Source organism: Capra hircus, chromosome 5 (genome assembly GCF_001704415.2).
Source record: "Capra hircus breed San Clemente chromosome 5, ASM170441v1, whole genome shotgun sequence".
Lineage (NCBI taxonomy): Eukaryota > Metazoa > Chordata > Mammalia > Artiodactyla > Bovidae > Capra > Capra hircus.
In genome coordinates, this window is record NC_030812.1 from 19,315,751 (window position 1) to 19,337,434 (window position 21,684).

The 21,684-nt window shown below is 41.0% G+C and overlaps 1 protein-coding gene across 4 annotated transcripts in view; it reads right to left on the reverse strand.

Annotated features, from left to right (window-relative positions):
- The window catches only part of ATP2B1 (ATPase plasma membrane Ca2+ transporting 1), a 133,871-nt gene that overhangs the window by 69,675 nt on the left and 42,512 nt on the right, over positions 1–21,684 (reverse strand). For all 4 annotated transcript variants that reach the window (XM_018047617.1, XM_018047613.1, XM_018047616.1 and 1 more), the window contains exon 2: positions 3,069–3,496. In XM_018047617.1, coding sequence (XP_017903106.1) covers positions 3,069–3,276 — 208 coding nt within the window. In that variant the 5' untranslated portion in view covers positions 3,277–3,496. The remainder of the gene's footprint in view (positions 1–3,068; positions 3,497–21,684) is intronic.

Genomic DNA, 21,684 nt, shown 5'->3' on the forward strand with positions numbered 1-21,684 from the left:
ATCCCATGGACAAAGGAGGCTGGCCAGCTACAGTCCACAGTGTCACAAAGAGTTTGACAAGACTGAAGCGACTTAGCATGCGTGCATATGCCCAGAGCCTAGAAAAGTGACAATCAGATAGAAGATACCCAATAAACACAATCGAACCCCGGTCTCCCGCATTGTAGGCAGACACTTTACCCTCTGAGGCACCAGGGAAGCCTGATCACATATTCTTACCTTGTATTAACATCTCTGAAATTGGAATGTAATTTAATTATACACTTGTAACTCCCAACACTAATTCTTTTTTTAGGGATTATATAAAATATACGACAATGACCTAGATCTGATGAAAGACTGTATCAATGAAGAAATTAATGAATGAAACAGCTAAACGGACACATAAACATCAGTTTTACCTAAACAAAATTCCTGTACGCTGAAGAATCCTATTTCTATCTCACTTTCCATGATCATACTAACAAAAGGCTACTTATTGTCTAGATCATTTTACTCGGGCATAAAACCTCCCCAATGATGAGTCACTTGTTATCATTTGCCTAGTTGATCAGTGACAAAATATTCATTAGCTTTCTAAGTGAATTATTTCTAAATTAAACTAGAACTATTCCTTTGGAAATGACATTCTTGTGAAAGCTGTTGTTGTTTATATTTATTCTTAAAAGGAGTGTAAGTACAAATATAATGCTTATAAAATTCTTTAAAAGAATACTTCACAATGACAAGCTATATACAAAGAGTAGGAGACAAAAGTCTGTCCAAATTTTGACAAAAATTAAATTCACTATACTAGGAGAAAGGTGAGCAAGTTTTCTAGTAAATGAGGGGGAACGGCATTCACTCGTTTAATAGCACAAAACAGCAATAAAACATACACAGTTTTGAGTGTTGAATATTTCTACAGACTATCCACAACTTCCACGACGTCATAAAAGAGGTACATAATCATTCCCTTCCCCTAAATTTAGAAACTAATGTATTAGGTGTAACTTTTCAGTTAATTTAAGAAACTTCACTAATTAAACCAAAATCAACGGAAGGAGCACTGTCTGAAATGAGAAGAAAAGAAATTGCAGTGCTAAGTCCATTAAAAATAACACACCATGGAGGGATTTTTAGTTATGAGAAGGCAAAAGTTCTGAGTAACTAATAGTAGGGAAACACAGAGGTATGGTTGGGGAAAGCGCAGTTAAGGGCAGGTTTCAAAGGAAAGCTCAGTATCACTTTCAGTTATATTGAGGGTTTTTAAAAAATGTTAATGCTTTTGATCAATTTGGTGATACCAAAACATCCAATGATTAGGTTTTAGATTAAATGTAGTTAAGCACAGATGGTTAAATTACTGAATCAACCAACTGAGAATAGTGTAAGTAATGTACAAATCTCTAAAGTCATACGAAGTTAGCTGAAACTTTAAAGTAAGACTTGCATAATGAACAAGCTACAATTTTGTCATATTACATTGCTTCAAGCCCACGTGTCTGTTCCCGATTCCTTGAAGCAGCTCTTAAAATGGTGCAGCATATTTAAGGTGTAACTGAGAAGTCCATGTCTCCAGTGGTTCTGACTTGAGGAAAAGATCCAGACCATCTGGAAGACTTTACAGAAAAAAGAATATACTCCAAGTGACCTGAGGAAGCCCTTTAAGGAAATGGGAATATTGACATCAGCTTCCTCAGAAAAATTAAAGTAACTACCCATCATTAAAACAATGAGCAATTCACACATAATTATATAAGGGTTTCAAAGAATCTTTTGGTATGATTTAAAATTCTTCGACAATTTTGGAAATGACTTTTTGCTATTACCTCAAAATTTATCACAAGTAGTGGCATGGCATAAGATGCTTCTGGAAAAATGATTTCTCTAGAACTGGCTTTAGACAGATACTCCTTTCTACATAAAGATATAAAGGATATATACTAATATCCTTTAAACTTTTAACACTACTAACCACCTATTCTTACTAAAATAAACTGTAACCACCAAACACTCACCTTCATGTATTTGCCTGCCGCTTCCTTTGCAGTGTGTAGAAATGCCTCCCTGAAAATCCCTAACCTTAATTTCACGTTTAACATGATCAGTGTATAAAAAAAAGGTCATCCTTTGAAAACCCTTCAAAGATCATAATGTAATGAAGTTATAATGAATTCTGCTGCTTCTCAAAAAGAAATTTACTACAAATCAAGGATTATAAAACCGAAGACTTCTTTGAACACGGAAATTGAATATAATTCTAAGATTGAAAACTATTTTTAATCAAAGGAAATGTCTGCTAAATAAAAAATTGCCATCTAATCTACTCCATTTGCTCTGGTACCTTCTGAACGAATTGCTAAAGTTTTAGGGTTTTTTATTTTTAACAACAAAAAACAACTCAGTCAGCTACAGGCAGTGAAAACTATTTTAAGCTGCCTGGCAAAATGAAGGATAGTGAGCAGGGTTTATTTCTACAGAATCTCCTGGGAACTACCAAGCCTGGTTCCACCCTCCAAAGCTCAAGTGGAAAGACAACCATGCTCTTTAAAAACAAGCAGCAACATGCGTGACAGTACAAAATCCTTCCTCCCACCAACTTAAAATAAATTACCGTGCAATACTATTTTTTGATCTAAAGTTACTTTACACCAATCTGATAGCTGCTGCTGCTGCTGCTGCTAAGTCGCTTCAGTCGTGTCCGACTCTGTGCGACCCCATAGACGGCAGCCCACCAGGCTCCCCTGTCCCTGGGATTCTCCAGGCAAGAACACTGGAGTGGGTTGCCATTTCCTTCTCCAATGCGTGAAAGTGAAAAGTGAAAGTGAAGTCACTCAGTCGTGTCCGACTCTTTGAGACCCCATGGACTGCAGCCCACCAGGTTCCTCTGTCCATGGGATTCTCCAGGAAAGAGTACTGGAGTGGGGTGCCATTGCCTTCTCTGAATCTGATAGCTAAACCACCTTAAATGTTAAAAAAGCATGACATCATCAAACAACAGCTAAGACAATTTGAGCATGCTTCTTTATGAGCCAATCACAGGACTCACTGAACAAAGTACTAAAGAGGGATGTAACACAGCTCACCTTCATTGGGAGATGTTTTTAACCTGGCGCAGATTCCAGAGACGTCTCCATAGCTTTCCTGTATTTTCCGTAATGCGTCTGTGGACCTGAGCTCCATGAGGGCCCGCAGCTCTGCGAGTGTAATTCCAAAGTCTCCATCGTGATTAGCTTCCTTCAAAGAGTTTTTTACTCCACCATATGCAACTGAGTTGTTTGCCATGTCGCCCATTACAGGTATAATTTATTAGGAGGAAAATGTTTCCCAAAAGACTCTATAATTTTCACTTGATATATTTCCAAGATGAAAATCTCTTAAATAGGAAAATCTTCCTTAAACCAAACATTCATCATATGACTTTGTAAAGGAGCATCAGCAGCATTTCCCAGGGAAGTATCTTGACCTTTGGCCCATGACTAGTTTCTTCCTATCAGTCATGAGAGGTACATATCTGTAAGAAGAAAATATTTAAAGTGAGTAAAATCCATCTGAGAGTGTTATGCATATAAGCATACTTTGTCATCAGATACCTTATCAAAATATACCATTTAACTGCAAAAATAACAGTCTAGCACCCCTTAAAATGTTTTGCATGATAGAAGTTCAAAGTATAACTTCTAAATAAAACTGGGTATCAAGAGACGTGATTATTTCACCATTATTAAATAAAACTGTATTTCACATGACCGATCAAGATAATTATCATTAAGCACATGTTACAAGAAATACGTTAGCTGCTTTAAATTCATCCTCTCACTTAATCATCACAATTTAATCCCATGAGGTGTTATTACTCCTTACTCTACTGAGAAGAATAGGCCTCAGATAAATTGAGGAGTTTCTACACAGCCAACAAATGCCTGACATGAATGACCTAGGATGCCTCTAAGCTCATGTCCCTTCAAATACACACTATCCTCTCTCTCCAAACCTTTCATATAGAAGAGTGCCTGAAAAGGCGAAAAGCACCAGGACCCTTCTCACCTGCTTTCTTGCAGTTCTCCTGGGCCACTCTGTGATGCCAGCACCTCTTGGCTTCCTAAAACTATCCTTCACCTGTTTCACATTTTTCAGCTGGTTTCTGTCACATGCTGCCAGCTCGGGTCTTCACCGACTAGCTATCTGAAGAAATCCTCTACCCCTTGGCCACTCTTCACTGTTACTCTATTTTCTTTGCTGGCCCTTAGTATTACCTGAAATTATCTTGCTCACTTATTTACTTATTTGTTGTCTCCCTCCACCCACAACATTAGTTCCGAAGGCTGGGCACGGGTTGGTCCATTTTTATATTCTGAGAACCTAGAACTGTGCCGGACCCATGGTGGACATTCAGTAAGCATTTCAAGAATGAGTGAATGCATTACTGTAATTTTCTTCACAACAACCGGTTGGCTGAATGGGCAAATGTGGAACCCATAGATAGATGGCCCACACAAGTATCTGCAGATTTTAGTATTGGGGGGTTGGGGGGCTGTTTTGGCCTAGAACCAATCTCCTGCCAATACCAAGGGACAAACGTGCTTTCAAGTTCTCCTCTTACTCTAAACCAACTAAAAACGAGCTCTCAACTTTTCCCTTTCAATATATGTCCTTTTCAACTAGGACCACAAAGTTAACACGCCTGACAATGGATTCATTTTATTCCCTAGTTGGAAAGCTCCTTCCCACCTATCATTATCCTAATCACATGGGCTTCAGCTCTTCAATCATCTTTGATTCTGTCCACCTCAGCTTCACTGAGTTAACTGAGCTCAGGTAATCGTTCCTTTGAAAAGCCGCTTCTGCACATCCCCTTTTCTCCCCCGTCTTCAAGTGCCCTACACAGATTACAATCAATACCCTCTAGTTTCTTTCTCATTCCATTATCTCCTTTAACCAGTCCCTTCTACATTTTGAGGCTCTATTTAGCCTTTTAAATAACCACCGTGCCACTCTATCTAAACCTATACGATGAAAATACAGTCTTAATGTTAATATCTGTTGGGCATTCAAGACTAGGCTCAATTCTACCTACTCAATTTCTTTTGCTCCCCAGAATGCCCCATATTTAAGTAAGATGGTGACTGCAGCCATGAAATTAAAAGACGCTTACTCCTTGGAAGAAAAGTTATGATCAACCTAGACAGTATATTCAAAAGCAGAGGCATTACTTTGCCGACTAAGGTCCATCTAGTCAAGGCTATGGTTTTTCCTGTGGTCATGTATGGATGTGAGAGTTGGACTGTGAAGAAGGCTGAGCACCGAAGAATTGATGCATTTGAACTGTGGTGTTGGAGAAGACTCTTGAGAGTCCCTTGGACTGCAAGGAGATCCAACCAGTCCATTCTAAAGGAGATCAACCCTGGGATTTCTTTGGAAGGAATGATGCTAAAGCTGAAGCTCCAGTACTTTGGCCACCTCATGTGAAGAGTTGACTCATTGGAAAAGACTGATGCTGGGAGAAATTGGGGGCAGGAGGAGAAGGGGACGACCCAGGATGAGATGGCTGGATGGCACCACGGACTCGATGGACATGAGTCTGAGTGAGCTCTGGGAGACGGTGATGGACAGGGAGGCCTGGTGTGCTGCGATTCATGGGGTCGCAAAGAGTTGGACACACTGAGCAACTGAACTGAACTGAACTGAAGCGTTAGTCGCTCAGTCATGTCCAACTCGTTGCGACCCCAGGCTCCTCTGTCCACGAGATTTTCCAGGCAAGGATACTGGCGTGGGTAGTCATTTCCTTCTCCAGGGGATCTTCCTGACCCAGGGATCAAACCTGGGTTTCCTGCAGTGCAGGCAGATTCTTTACCAACTGAGCCACAAGGGAAGCCCATATTTAATAAATGCTTAGTGACTGGGCTTCCCTTGTGGCTCAGCTGGTAAAGAAAAGGCTACCCACTCCAGTGTTCTGGCCTGGAGAATTCCACGGACTGTATAGTCCATGGGGTCGCAAAGAGTCGGACACAACTGAGCGACTTTCACTTTCACGAATGATGAGGAGCTAGAAAAGATTACTTGCAAGCGCAATTGGTCTTCAGCTGTGGAATTGTTACAGGGAGGTTCGCAAAATCGTGGTGTGTGTTTCTCCCAGTTCAATATCCATCAGAACTGGCTAGAGGACTTGTTAGACTACAGATGCCAGTTGCAGGGTTTCAGCACGGCTAGGGCGGGCTCCACAATCTCTGTTTCTAACAAACTATCAGGTGACACACTAGTAGTTCAGAGAGTGCAACGTGAGGACCCCTGGACAGGAGAACAGACAAAGTGCCGACTCTCTGCCCGCTGCTTAAAGACGGCCGGGGAAGGAAAAGCTCGCTGGCCTTGGCTTAAATTTACAGGGATGTGGCACTTGTGGATTCTGTAAGACATTTTCTTTCGTTGCCTGCTTCCACCCACTTCACAAATCCTTATGCTTGCCCAATTATTACTAATGTTACTCATCCCCTAGGCAAAGTGGGCTCATACTCACACAATAATTATTATAATAACTCAACTTCAAAAGCTGGAGAGGGTGGTTATTTTTACGATCTCTGTGTTTTCCTACCTAAAATTTCTTGGTATCTGAGCATCACACCAATCCTAGAGTAAATCATTATTATTCATTTAAGAAATAAAACAATTAAGATTCATCAGTCTACATGCTGGCAGCATGTATGTTACCATTCCTCCGGTTTCCAGAAAGAGAAATTTTCCTCAACAAGTTCTGGCCTCCTACCCATCATCATCGAGTCGAAATGAACTGCTTGACTCATTTTCCAAGAACAAGGAGCTTCCTCACCTCCTTGCCTTCTTTGTAAACAGCATGTCAGTAAGACTCATGCAATCTGAATTAGTAGGGACAGACCCCCAGGTAAAAAATCCTAGCATCCTTCAAAATGCCTGGGGTGGAGGTAAGTAACTGTTTAGTTCTGGGTTCAATACTAGAATCTCAGCTATCACACAAAACCTAAGTCATTCATTTCAGCTTTTGTCAGTAATAAAAGTAGTATTTTTATTCCTACATGCCAATATTTGCCTTTTCTCTTGACAAAATTCACGCCAGAGAGAAGGGTGTTATTTACTGGGTGGCCGTTAAATTTCTCAACAATAAGGATACATAATAGAGCTAGAATCTGAAACCTCTATTTGCAAATCTAAAGTCATGTTTCTTATACTGTCTGTCTCTGCTTGAAGTCTTCACGTTTATCAGGCTGAAATGGAAATTTTGGTAGGTTAAACAGTCAAATACCACCAAATGTACCAATTTATATGATAAAACAAGAATTCACTAGACATTAGAGTGGTATTTGTTATCTGCTACCTCTGCCCTTCCCCAACTCTCAGTGGTCCATCCCCATATCCAGATACTGCCCTGTCCATAAGGATGATGGGTTCGGTCACGTGCATGTGACTCAACAAAGGCCAACAGTGGGCAACGGGGCTTCTGCTGTGACTCTGGAATACAGACTTGTTTCTTCTTACTGAACTTAAAACTGAGATGTGGAAAGCCTCTGAGAACGCATCTAAAAGGAAGGGAGGGAGAAAATACGGTTGTCGGTGCTGGATCATTTGGGCTCTTGTGTCAACCAACACCTAAAGTCTGTCCTAACCATGATCGTTTCGTTCTTTGTCAATAAACTCCTTTTGGAGGTTTTTCTATCACTTTGCAACTCGCAGGGCTTTGGTAAGTACATGATCACCATGTTCAGTTCCCCCTACTGTGTAAAGAAAGAGAAGTCCAGAGAAAACTACCCAACGCAAATGAACCACCTTCCCAAAGTGGACTATCTGAACCACTAATTAACCCACAAATGACAAATCGAACTGCTGTCTATTTCTAGACTGTCTAACACCTCTTCTGTTTTCCTCTCTTCCCTACTATTATCCACGCTTCTAGTCACCTAACCAGTAAACTGCCAAAACGCCAAGGACAACAAAAAAGCTTTGCTCTTTATTGTTAGCTACACCATGACAATCAGCAGAGAGAGACACTATTTAGAACTGAGATACAACAGAAAGTAGAACATTTCCTTTGCTTCTCATTGTTCATGAAGAGATTCTGATCTTCCATTTGAAAAGTTTAAGAAGAAATCTTGGAAGCTGAGGCTCCACAAGAGGGGGGTTTTAAAGAAAACACCTATCTCCATACATAGTTTATCCCAGAATCCCTAGATAATGTCTCTGATCCAAGAACTGTTGGTAATCTTTGAGTTATTACATAAAAAGACAGATGGTTTAAGACTAGAGTTGGGCAAAAATAGCTAGAGTCTTCAAAAAGAATGAGATGGATTCCAACTGACACATAAGCTTTACTGTGAATGGGCAGCCAGGACCCCAAGAGAAAACAAAAGGATGCCTATGAAGTCTTAGCACTGAGTGAAGCTCATAAAGAGACAGTTTTGTTAATGTTACAAATCAGTGCTTTCTTTCACAAGGTCACCTGACTCTGGATCACAGAATGGCTGTATGATATTATTTAGACTCAACAATGATGAGGACAACAAAAATACCACACATTAGAAAAACTAAAAGAAATAGCTGGACAGCTAAATAAATTTGGTGATGAAACATGGAGTTGGATGAAACACTGAACTCTAAAGTGATTATTAATATTATGCAGTAACATGATGATTCCTGCAGGCAAGAAAACATATGCTACTATAACTAAGTGTACTAGCATGAGAGGAACAACCTGAAAGGTGTTATTCAATGCATTACTGGGTTCCAAATTCCCGACTGTTCTAAACTTCTATTAGTGATGTGAAAACGCAGAAGTTATATTCCTCCAGTCTATAGATGACTTGAAGCTAGCTAACTCAGCAAGTGTACCAGATGACAGAATCAGAATCTGGAAAGACAGGTGGGAATGGGAAGTTAACTATAATTAGTACAAAGGTACGATCTCTTACATTTAATTTCAAAGACACAACTGTACAAATATGACACACAAGAAACCCAACAGTGTGCATTCAAAGACAAAGGTTCAGTTTACTCAAAGCACTGGCCTGATGTTCATTAACACGATGTAAGTGCTTCCGCCTCCCACTCCCAAGCTGTCTTAGGCAGCGATGACAGGAGTACTAAAAGCTAACAAAGGCAGCTAACAAATCCCTCCTACTTTGCCTTGCACAAACACACTTATAATGTTGCAGGATCACGCAACACAGACACAACGTAACACGCCTCCCTAAATGTGTGACTGTGCATAAGACAATGTGAACTTAGCCCGGCACACAGTAAACTAAAGGCATGTGAGCTAGTTTTACTGTTGGGCTTCCCTGGTGCCTGAGTGGTAAAGAATCTGCCTACCAATGTATGAGATGCAGTCCAACCCCTGGGTCAGAAAGATCCCCTGGAGAAGGAAATGGTGGCCCACTCCAGTACTCCTGCCTGGGAAATCCCACGGACAGAGGAGCCTGGCGGGCTACTGTCCATACAGCCACAAAAGAGCTGGCCATGACTTAGCAACTAAACAACAGCAAACAAACTTCTATTGTTAAGATGTCTAAACCTAAATAAACAGAATTCTGCTAAGTCTAATATAGGTGAGGCTCTGCTATACAGATAAAGCACATGATGACTGAATACATCAAAAAGACTAACGAACAAAAGAGGGGCGCCAACTTTAATGTGTATTACAGAAACAGGCCAACTAGACTTTGCACTGGTCAGGTCTGAATTACCGTGAGGTGCACAGTGTGAAAAATAATAAAGAGGATGCTGGAGACGTCAGAAAACCAGCCCATTACAGATGCGGAAAGAATTTAGGAGACGAATATCTCAAGATGGCTATTTTCAAACATTTGAAATTTTTAAAAAACTTTCACTGAAGTATTGCTGATTTACAGTGTTGTGTTAATTTCTGCTATATAGCAAAGGGAACCAGTTATGCATATACATATATACATTCTTTTTCATATTCATTTCCATTCTGTTTTATCACGGGATACTGAATAAAGTTCCCTGTCCTACACAGTAGGACCTTGCTGCTTCTCCATCCTGTGTTTAACAGTTTACATCGGCTAATCCCAGACTCCGACCCCTTCTCCCTCCCTCTCCACTCTTCTACTTGTGTGCAGGCAACCACAAGTCTGTTCGCAATGTTTGTGGGTCTATCGGTTTCATAGATGTGTTCATTTGTGTTGAACTGTAGATTTCTCATGTAAGTGACAGCATAAAACATTTGAAAATTCGCAGTGTAGAATAGTGACTAGATATATTCTGTAGTGGAGGGCACAACTAGTATGAAAAGAAAGTTACAGAGAGGTAGATTTTTGGCTGAGGCAGCACTTATTAGCAACAAGTCATCCCATACTGGAACGGATCTGTAACAGTTATTAATTTTATGTCAATTCGACTAGATCCCATGGAGCTCAGCTATTTGGCCAAACATTATTTATGGGTATGCCTACAACGGTGTTTCTGGATGAGATTAGCACGTGAATGAACAGACTAAGTAAACAGACCGCTCTTTGTGATGTAGGTGGGCATCATCCAATCCACCCAAACAAAACAAAAAATGGTAAATCGTACCCCACTCCCTGCCTAACTGTCCAGTCTTTGACCCTCAGACTGGGAATTACCCATCTATTTCCTTGGCTCTCAGGCCTTCAAACTGAATGAAACCACAAGCTTCCCCGAGTCTTTACTTTGTAGACGGCAGATTGTGGGACTTCTCCGTCCCTGTAACTGCCTGAGCAAATTCCTCCTGATAAATCACTATATGGGTAGATGATAAATCACTATACAGATAGATTTCCCATTGGTTCTTTCTTTTCTCTGGAGAGGGAGAACTCTGACCAATAAAGGGTCCCTTGGTCAGTTAGACTCTCTACCCTTGGAGTTGATGAAGCTATACTGAAAGAATGTATGGAGGACGGTTCAAAACTTGAAGACAGCCCATCTGTTCTGGTGATGACTCAAGTCCTGACGGGCTTTCCCTGGTGGCTCACTCGGTAAAGAATCCACCTGCAACGCGGGAGACCTGGGTTTATCTCTGGGTTGGGAAGATCCCCTGGACGAGGGCATGGCAACCCACTCCAGTATTCTTGCCTGGAGAATCCCCATGGATAGAGGAGCCTGGTGGGCTATACAGTCCATGCGGTCGCAAAGAGCTGGACATAGCTGAGTGACTAAGCGCGCGCACACACACACACACGTCTTGAAAGTCCATCCCTCTTTTAAAAAATAACACCATCAGTCCTGATGCAGTAAGTACGCTTTATACATGTACACAACTTCTATTCAGCACTCCATCCCCGTGATCCTAAACTGCTTAGCTTTTAAAAATCAAGATTCCTTTTAGACAAGATTAGGTCAGAGACAACATAACCCAGATGGGAAAACTTACTCTTTTTTGTATACAGTGTATGAAACATAACATCTAATTTGAAGATCTGCTAATTGTGGTCATCAGCTTAGGAAAGACATTTGATTAATTTCAACTTTAGATTTATGCAAACTGGTTATAAATCAAAATTTGTTAGAAACTAATCTTTTCATTTAAACTTTCATTAATCTCTTAATGTGTCCTTCAAGTCAACTAAAGATTCCCAAGTAATTTTGATTTTTCCAAATCACTCCCAACTCAGGATAAAATTCCAAAACTAACAGAAAAAGTTACAGTCCTAAATCTTAATCTTTAATTTTTTAATGCTTACAGATTCTGTAATTAATTCAGTACATTAAGTTACTTCTGATTTCATATATTCTTTCCCAAGGAAATTCCAACATTTCTCTTAAGGTATCTACACTGAAATAACTCAATGTCTTCAAATTTTCATTCATATACCAAAGTAACTTAAGTGTTAGGTCAAATTTCTATTTACTAGATCTATCATATATCTCAGTAAACATGAAAGTTAAAAAAAAAAAAGTATTTACAAAGATTCTTAGTCCATGACTCCTTCTGAAGAAGTGAAGTGAAGTCACTCAGTCGTGTCCGACTCTTTGCGATCCCATGGACTGTAGTCTACCAGGCTTCCATGCGATTTTATTGGAGTGGGTTGCCATTTCCTTCTCCAGGGGATCTTCCTGACCCAGGGATCGAACCCAGGTCTCCTGCATTGCAGGCAGACGCTTTACCCTCTGAGCCACCAGGGAAAGCCATGACTCCTGCTATAGGAACACAAATTACAGATCTGGGGTTTGGCAGGGGACCCTCTAAAGATAAAGACAGCTTATTTTCATTCACTTAATGATAAAAGCTGTAAGTTTCTAAATCAATACACCAACAATGAACAAAATTTAAAAAGCCAGTATTCTGCTAAAAAAATTATTACATAACAAAGAATCAGAATTTAACATCTGAAAGGCATGTTGAAGATCAAATCCATTGGTTCATTTTATAGCAATGAAACCAAATACTCATCATCATCTACTGCCAAAAAGAATGAAAGAAAGCAAGAATTAAATGCTCACAAAACCCATTAAAAGAAGGGTAGAAATATCAAAATTTAAAACATGTGATAAATCATAACCTATAAGTTCTACAGAGGCTACTATCAAGAAAATAGCTTGGCAGTATACCTCAAATGGGTACTACTACCTAAGCTGTTACACACCATCTGACTGACAAAAGTTTTTGACTGCAGCCTTTCAAAAAAGAAGACTCAAGTTATCTCCATAAATTTATTTATTTTAATTGGAGGCTAATTACTTTACAATATTGTATTGGTTTTGCCATACATCAACATGAATCCACCACGGGTGTACACGTGCTCCCCATCCTGAACCCCCCTCCCTCCTCCCTCCCCGTACTATCCCTCTGAGTCATCCCAGTGCACCAGCCCCAAGCATTCTGTATCCTGCATCGAACCTAGACTGGCAATTCGCTTCCTATATGATAGTATACATGTTTCAATGCCATTCTCCCACATCATCCCACCCTCTCCCTCTCCCACAGAGTCCAAAAGCTGTTCTATACATCTGTGTCTCTTTTGCTGTCTCACATACAGGGTTATCATTACCATCTTTCTAAATTCCATATATATGCATTAGTATACTGTGTTGGTGTTTTTCTTTCTGGCTCACTTCACTCTGTATAATCGGCTCCAGTTTCATCCACCTCATTAGAACTGATTCAAATGTATTCTTTTTAATGGCTGAGTAATACTCCATTGTGTATATGTACCACAGCTTTCTTATCCATTCATCTGCTGATGGACATCTAGGTTGCTTCCATGTCCTGGCTATTGTAAACAGTGCTGCGATGAACATTGGGGTACACGTGTCTCTTTCAATTCTGGTTTCCTTGGTGTGTATGCCCAGCAGTGGGATTGCTGGGTCATAAGGCAGTTCTATTTCCAGTTTTTTAAGGAATCTCCACACTGTTCTCCACAGTGGCTGTACTAGTTTGCATTCCCACCAACAGTGCAAGAGGGTCCCCTTTTCTCCACACCCTCTCCAGCATTTATTGCTTGTCATAGTTTTTTTTTAAAACATAAAAATTGATTCAAATTCCTCTGTGGACAGGTAGCTATGAGAAGAGGGACAGTATCTTTATAGCTGTTTCTCACTGTGGCTCCTATTGGCATTTTATTGACTGTGAGCACTATTTCATAAATTCAGAAATCCAGCCTCACCCAGCCCCTCCCTGCCCCACCCCATCAGATACTAGCAGTAACTCTCAGCCAGGGTGAGCAACCTGAAAAGCCCCACCTTAAATGTTCCCTAAGGGAGGCAGACTGTATACCTATGATTAAACTTAAGAGGAAATGGTAATCCATTCCAGGAGTCTTGCGTGAAAAAACCCATGGACAGAGGAGCCAGGCAGGCTTCAGACCATGGGGTGGCAAAGTGTCAGACACGACCGGGTGACTACACATCCTTTCTACACACTGAACATTTATTTACCTTTGATCTTCATATCTTGAACAAGAGGTACTACCCTCCTTCAAGTTCCTTATATAGTCACCTTCTGCAGAAAAAAACATTACACCTGCCTGACTCATATCCTAAAATGAAGTTTTTAAAAACTTAAAACAATTTTGCTAAGAAATGATAAAAATTTACATAAACTGTTGAACAGGTTAAGTACCTATTATAATATATAACTGTAATGGAGGAAAGAGCAGACGATATAATATCATACATACGAAGGAACAGACAACACAAGACCATGAGTGGCAGGAAGTTTCTTTCACAGGATTTTGTTATATTCAAATTATTTCATCAAAACACTGTGAAGAACCAAGGGACTGTTTGCTTTTAATATTCTGAACTGACTTTAATCGCATTTTAAGGGGCTTAAAGAAAACATACACACTTGCATAAAATATTAAGCTTGTTTAGAAAAGCAATTTACCTCAGGTGTGTAAAGAACGATACGCATATACAGCATAAAATCCACCGAACGGGATCTGCTTCATGAGAACTGACAAGCAGAAAATAAGCACTATCTACAAGGCCTGATTTATACGTCCCCCCAGATTCATGAATATCATGGCTGTGTCTGTGCTGACAAAAAAACTAGCCCTACTCCTCCCAGCAAGTGACTTATCCGCCAGAGTCTTTGAGAGACAGACTAAATACAATACTTGGAAGGGCAAGTTACAGATGCTGCCAGTGATAAATTCAGCATGACCGCTTCAGCAAATCTCTCAGTGTGGGAAGCAAGTCGATTAGAACAGTGCAGGCGCTAATTTGTTCTTCCAGCACAGCTTTTAACACACGGCTGCAATGATTTGTTTACCAGTCTGTCTTCCCCAGTGATCTGTGAACTCAAGGCAGGATTCATGCCATTTAATTTTAACCCCCAGCACTCTCAGGAATATAGTAGGTGCTCAATGTCTACTGAATAGAGACATTCTTTTTTTGAACCTTAGCTAAAAATCTATTTGAAAAGTAATCAATGCCAATTAAAACAGCAGAGCAAAACAAACTCTTCTAAACTTCTGTTTAAAATAATACGCTAGGTGTTTAGTTTGTTAAGAGAAAGTCGTAAGATTCAAAGAGTTTTCAAACCAGTTTGGTATGCAAATACACAAACTTTCCTTTAAATTCTTTCAGACAATGTAAGTTAAGATTTCCAAGTAAATTATACAATGACTGCTACAAGGCAGTGGTTCTTAACCAGGTGCTAGACTCTATGCCAAGTAATAATGCTGAGTTTCAATACTTCACAAAGCGCAGAAAAAAGGATGCATTTATTTGAGAAATAATTTGTTAGGATTACTCATGCTAAAATGATGCCAAATCAATATGTAAGAAAGTTAGTGATTAGATCTAAATAATAAAGAAATAATCTCACCCATAAAAGTCCACTGGAAAAATGATCCTCAATCCCACATCCAGCTACCGTCCTCTTAAATCTGCCATTTCTGTTTCATCTCCAACTCACAGATCACCCCATTTCTATCTAGCTGCTGCTCCTATGCCACACTGAAACAACTCTTCAAGGTGATCACTGACCTCTCTTGTTCCTGAATCTAATGGACACATTTAGTCCCTTTTATCTGACCTGGTGGCAACCTCTGTTATTACCAACCACTTCGCTCTTGAAATGTTCTATTGCCTTCATTTCTCTGATATTTGACTCCCGTTCCCACCATGGTGCCATCTCTGGTGGCCAGTTCTCTTTTTCACTGCTTGTTCCCCTTCTTGAATTAACTGTCAAGGGAATCAGTGGAGAGAGACTGGGTGGCACTGCAATCCTGACCATGATTGTTTCCATCTATTTGCAGTTAGCAAGCGTGAGATCAGTTTGTAGGTAACAACAAAAATTTATCTGTATGTGCATTTACAAGACTCATTTTTTTCCTTGCACGGCTCAGAATTTCACTGTTCAATTAAAATGATGAACTGACACTATAGCACTCTGGCTTAGTGAAAGTGTGAAAAAAAACACCCAGTTTCCTTATCGTAGTTCCCACTACAGCTCCCATTCCTCTTAGTCTTTACTTTATGAAGAAATAACTGTCAGCCCAAAGCAGAACAGTTCCTGTTAAACTGGGGCTTCACTGTCGTCCCTGGGGCTGCAAGACAATCACTCTTTTGATATGTCATTTCCAGCATGGATGATTTGTTTATGACATCAAAGTCCTTAATTAAGCAGAATATATGATAAAATTGTAATGTGAATGATCCCCAACACAGGGATCTTCAAGTTCACTATAGATATTTTTGCTTTAGGGTCAAGGAACCATCTTGCCCCAAATACCGATGATGCCTGTGTCTCTGGGAAGGTTGTCCCGAGCACCGATGAGTGCTTCCCAAACCTCAGCCTGCATCAGAATCACCTGAGGGGCTCCTTAATCCACAGACTGCTGGCGATCTCTGACTCCAGTTCAGTAGATCTAGGATAGGACGTAAGAAGAATTTGCGTTTCAAATAACTTCTCTGGCAATGGAGACGCTACTGGTCTGGACAACCACTATTAGAGATACTAAGTAATCCCTGAAACTGGATTAAGGAACAAACTGTTGGATTACCACCTTAACCCCAAATTTCCCAACAACAATAGAAACAAATTACTCACAGTTCTTTATTATCCTATTCTTAATCTGCATGACTATCTGAAAGCAGACCATACTTTAAAAATAGCCGTTACTTTGATTTTTAATACCAAATATACTGATGTATTACACAAATGCTGCAAATAATTTCCTTCAAAGAAACATGAAGACGTACTGCTTTATTCTGAATTTACATAAAATGATTTTAAACTAAATATATCAAACTTTAACGAATTTAACAGATAACTACAATTCAGAGATCTACCTTCTCCTACCTGCCCCCACCCCTCTGAGCCTCTGAAAAGCTCAGAAGTAAGTAATTTTACATAATCCAGCGCTGCTTACTAACAAATATAAGAACATATTATATCTACAGTTAAATATGAGAACGAAATGTTCTATCATTTTTCTAGCCTCCCTGGCTTGGAGCATTTCAGCTATAGTCAAGAAAGCGATTTCTAAATTAAAACAGTGTTTTTCCCCTTCTGTTCAGGAGCTCGAAGGCAACATGAACACTTGAATGTCACACCAGCTGCTCTACCAGCCTACTCAGTTCTTAAGAGCTTCTCTCCTGTCAGTTCACAAGAACCTACACTTAACTGCTTAAGGAGGCAGGATGCTCATTATGTCACAGAACAAACTCACAAAAATAAAGTTGGCAATATTTAAGGAAGCATAACTCTCATCTGTAAATTTAACATGAGCTGTCTGTTTTCTTAATTAAAACTTCTAGATTTCAAGGACTATTTATTCCAATATTTAAACTACGGAACACAGAACGAAGGGCAGAAGACCCTTTTCCATTCCTTTCTCTCCTTTTTTTCTTTAAACCGTGTGCTAGTACCTTGACAGTCTTTTGCATTTTCCAGCCATAGATACTAAAGAATGGTCCAGTATATCAATACTCACTTCTGCAACACATTCAAAGCATCTGGCTAAAATATACGGTAAGCTTATTTTAAGACGATGTGAGGCAAGAAGCTGACTTATAGTCACTCGCCAAAACGCAAAGAATAAGGACATTAGTGGATGTGTTGAATCATAACCACCCCAACACATCACACTGATGATCCTTTAAACTCTGGCTTCACACAATTCCTGACCTTCCTTCCAAGACTCTGATTTGTATTCTGTGACTGCTATTCAAGGGGAGAGCTGCACATTACAAGTCATGCTCACTGGGAACTGTTCTATATTCAAGACTTCCTCTCTGGTACAACTTCTCTTTATTTCTCTTATACAGAATGAATCTTATGTAGACATTCTGACCTTCAGGCTCAAAGGCAATCAAGACCCTTTCTGATCATACCTGCCTTCCTAAAAAAAGCTAGCTTCCCAACGGCCAGTGACTGCAGTTTTGTCTGTCCTCTGTGCTCTTTCATTCTCATCCTACACCCATCTGGTTACTTAGCTACCCCTGAAAAGACATATCAACTGGCTGAGCAACTGTGGAAGAAATTTTAAAAATTGAGTTCTTAGTTCCATTAGAAACCTGTTTTTCTCCGTCACATACGATCCCCTGACACATCTCCAGCATCCGAGCCTGTTCATTTTTCTATTCAGATTCTCCTGAATTTCCTCCTGCTCCTGCCTCTCCGGGCTTCTCAAGTCTACTCCCAGACCTTATTTCCTGAACTGCCACTGCAAGCCCCAACCACCACTTTATACTGGTTCCTTCAACTTCCATATCCAGATACACGCTACCCTGTAAGACTGTTCTCTCCTCCTCTTCCCAAAACAAGCCACTCCTGGAATTCACTAGCCAAACTAGATCTCCGCTCTGCTCAGTCATATCTGACTTTCTGTGGCCCCATGGACTGCAGCCTGCCAGGCTCCCCTGTCCATGGAGTCTACAGGCAAGAATACTGGATAGAGCGGGTTGCCATTTCCTACCCCCGGGGATCTTCCAGACCCTGGATTGAACCCGTGCCTCTTGCATCTCCTGCACTGGCAGATGGGTTCTTTACCCTGGTGGCTCAGCTGGTAAAGAATCCACCTGCAATGTGGGCGACCTGAGTTCAATCCGCAGAAGACGCCCTGGAGAAGGAAACGGCTACCCAGTCTAGTATTCTGGCCTGGAGCATTCCGTGGACAGAGGAAGAGGACCGTGGCAGGCTACAGTCCATGGGGTCACACAGAGTTGGACGTGACTGAGCGACCTTCACTTTCTTTACCGTAAGTGCCAGCTGGTAAGTCCATCCTTTAGCTCTGAATGAGGTCGTTCTTAGCTCTTCCTGGATCCTCACTCACTGTGATGAGCAACCTGGATCCATCCTCACTCCTGAGTTGGCTGCTTGTGTTGATTAACAATCTCGGGCTTCTTCTCAGTCCTCATCCTCCTATATATTTTTGTGTCGTTTGACAGTATTCTTCCCCCCTCTCCATTATCTTGCTTAGCACTCCCAGGTCTCTAGTCAATTCTCAGCCCACATATTTCCTGGCTTTTTACATTTTTACCATATCTTAAATGAGGTTCTCACCCAAGGATATCTCCATAGGCCTCTCAGAACAGCAAATACCACATCATAACCTGTATCACAGCATTTGATCAAGCTCCAGGCCAATGTTTTCAACTGTTTCAACATCTGAATATCTTGCAGCAAATCAAACTCAATCACCAATATTATCCTTATCTTCCTGAATCTGTTTTCTCTGAAGTTCCTATTAGTCCCAAACAAGTTCCTGAAGTTCCTGAGTAGGGGCTTCCCTGGTGGCTCAGATGGTAAAGAATCTGTCTCCAATGCAGACTGGAGGATCAAACCTGGGGTCGATCCCAAAGAAAAGCAATGCCAAACAATCCTCAAACTACTGCACAATTGGACTCATCTCACACGCTAGTTGGAGAAGGCAGTGGCAATGCACTCCAGTACTCTTGCCTGGAAAATCCCAAGGGCGGAAGAGCCTGGTAGGCTGTAGTCCATGAGGTGGCGAAGAGTCAGACATGACTGAGTGACTGCACTTTCCCTTTTCACTTTCATACACTGGAAAAGGAAATGGCAACCCACTCCAGTGTTCTTGCCTGGAGAATCCCAGGGATGGAGGAGCCTGGTGGGCTGCCATCCATGGGGTTGCACAGAGTCAGACATGACTGAAGTGACTTAGCAGCAGCAGCAGCACATGCTAGTAAAGTAACGCTCAAAATTCTCCAAGCCAGCTTTCAATAGTATGTGAACCATGAACATTCAAGCTGGATTTTAAAAAGGCAGAGAAACAAGAGATCAAACTGCCAACATCAGTTGGATCATCGAAAAAGCAAGAGAGTTCCAGAAAAACATCTATTTTTGCTTAATTGACTATGCCAAAACCTTTGACTGTGTGGATCACAACACACTGTGGAAAATTCTTAAAGAGCTAGGAATACCAGACCATCTGACCTGCCTCTTGAGAAATCTGTATACAGGTCAGGAAGCAACAGTTAGAACTGGACATGGAACAACAGACTGGTTCCAAATCAGGAAAGGAGTACGTCAAGGCTGTATACTGTCACCCTGCTTCTTTAATTTATATGCAGAGTACATCATGAGAAAAGTGGGCTGGATGAAGCACAGGCTGGAATCAAGATTGCCAGCAGAAATATCAATAACCTCAGACACGCAGATGACACCACCCTTATGGCAGAAAGAGAAGAGGAACTAAAAAGCCTCTTGATGAAAGTGAAAGAGGAGAATGAAAAAGTTGGCTTAAAACTCAACATTCAGAAAACTAAGATCATGGCATCTGGTCCCATCACTTCATGGCAAGTAGATGGGGAAACAGTGACAGATTTTATTTTCGTGGGCTCCAAAATCACTGCAGATGGTGACTGCAGCCATGAAATTAAAAGACGCTTACTCCTTGGAAGAAAAGTCATGACCAACCTTGACAGCATATTAAAAAGCAGAGACATTACTCTGCCAACAAAGGTCTGTCTAGTCAAAGTTATGGTTTTTCCAGTGGTCATGTATGGATGTGAGAGTTGGACTATAAAGAAAGCTGAGTGGTGAAGAATTGATGCTTTTGAACTGTGGTGCTAGAGAAGGCTCTTGAGAGTCCCTTGGACTGCAAGGAGATCCAACCAGTCCATCCTAAAGGAAATCAGTCCTGAATATTCACTGGAAGGCCTGATGCTGAAGATGAAACTTCAATACTCTGGCCACCTGTTGCAAAGAGCTGACTCATTTGAAAAGACCCTGATGCTGGGAAAGATTGAAGGCGGGAGGAGAAGGGGATAACAGAGGATGAGGTGGTTGGATGGCATCACCGACTCAATGGACATGAGTTTGAGTAAACTCTGGGAGTTGGTGATGGACAGGGAGGCCTGGTGTGCTGTAGTACATGGGGTCTCAAAGAGTTGGACAACTGAGCAACTGAACTGAACTGATACCTGAGTAAAGCCCTACATCCACGACAATTTCTTCAAGTTTACAGCCTAAACAAGGGAGAAAGACAAGTAAACAAGCTGGACTCTAGACTGCCAGGAGAAATATCAACAATCTCAGATATGCAGATGATACCACTTCAATGGCAGAAAGCGAAGAGGAACTGAAGAGCCTCTTGATGAAGGTGAAAGAGGAGAGTCAGAAAGCTGGTTTAAAATTCAACATTCAAAAAATTAAGATCTTGGTATCCAGTCCCATCACTTCATGGCAAATATATGGGGAAAGAGTGGAAACAGTGACAGATTTTACTTTCTTGGGCTCCAAAACCACTGCAGAGAGTGACTGCAACCATGAAGTTAAAAGATGCTTGCTCCTTAGAAGAAAAGCTATGACAAACCTAGACAGTGTTTGAGAGACAAAGATATCACTTTGCTGACAAAGGTCCATCTAGGCAAAGGTATGGGTTTTTCCAGTAGTCATGTATGGATGCGAGAGTTGGACCATGAAGAAAGCTGAGAGCCAAAGAATTGATGCTTTTGAACTGTGGTGCAGAAGAAGACGCTTCAGAGTTCCTTGGACTGCAAGGAGAACAAGCCAGTCAATGCTAAAGGAAATCAACCCTGAATATTCACTGGAAGGACCGATACTGAAACTGAAGCTCCAATACTTTGGCCACTTGATGAGAAGAAAAGACCCTGATGCTGGGGAAAACTGAGGGCAAGAGAAGAAGGGGCAGCGGCGGATGAGCTGGTTGGATGGCACCACTGATTCAATGGGTTTGGCTTTGAGCAAACTCTGGGAGGTGGTGAAGGACGGGAAGCCTGGTGTGCTGCAGTGTATGGAGCTGTGGTCAGACGTGACTCAGT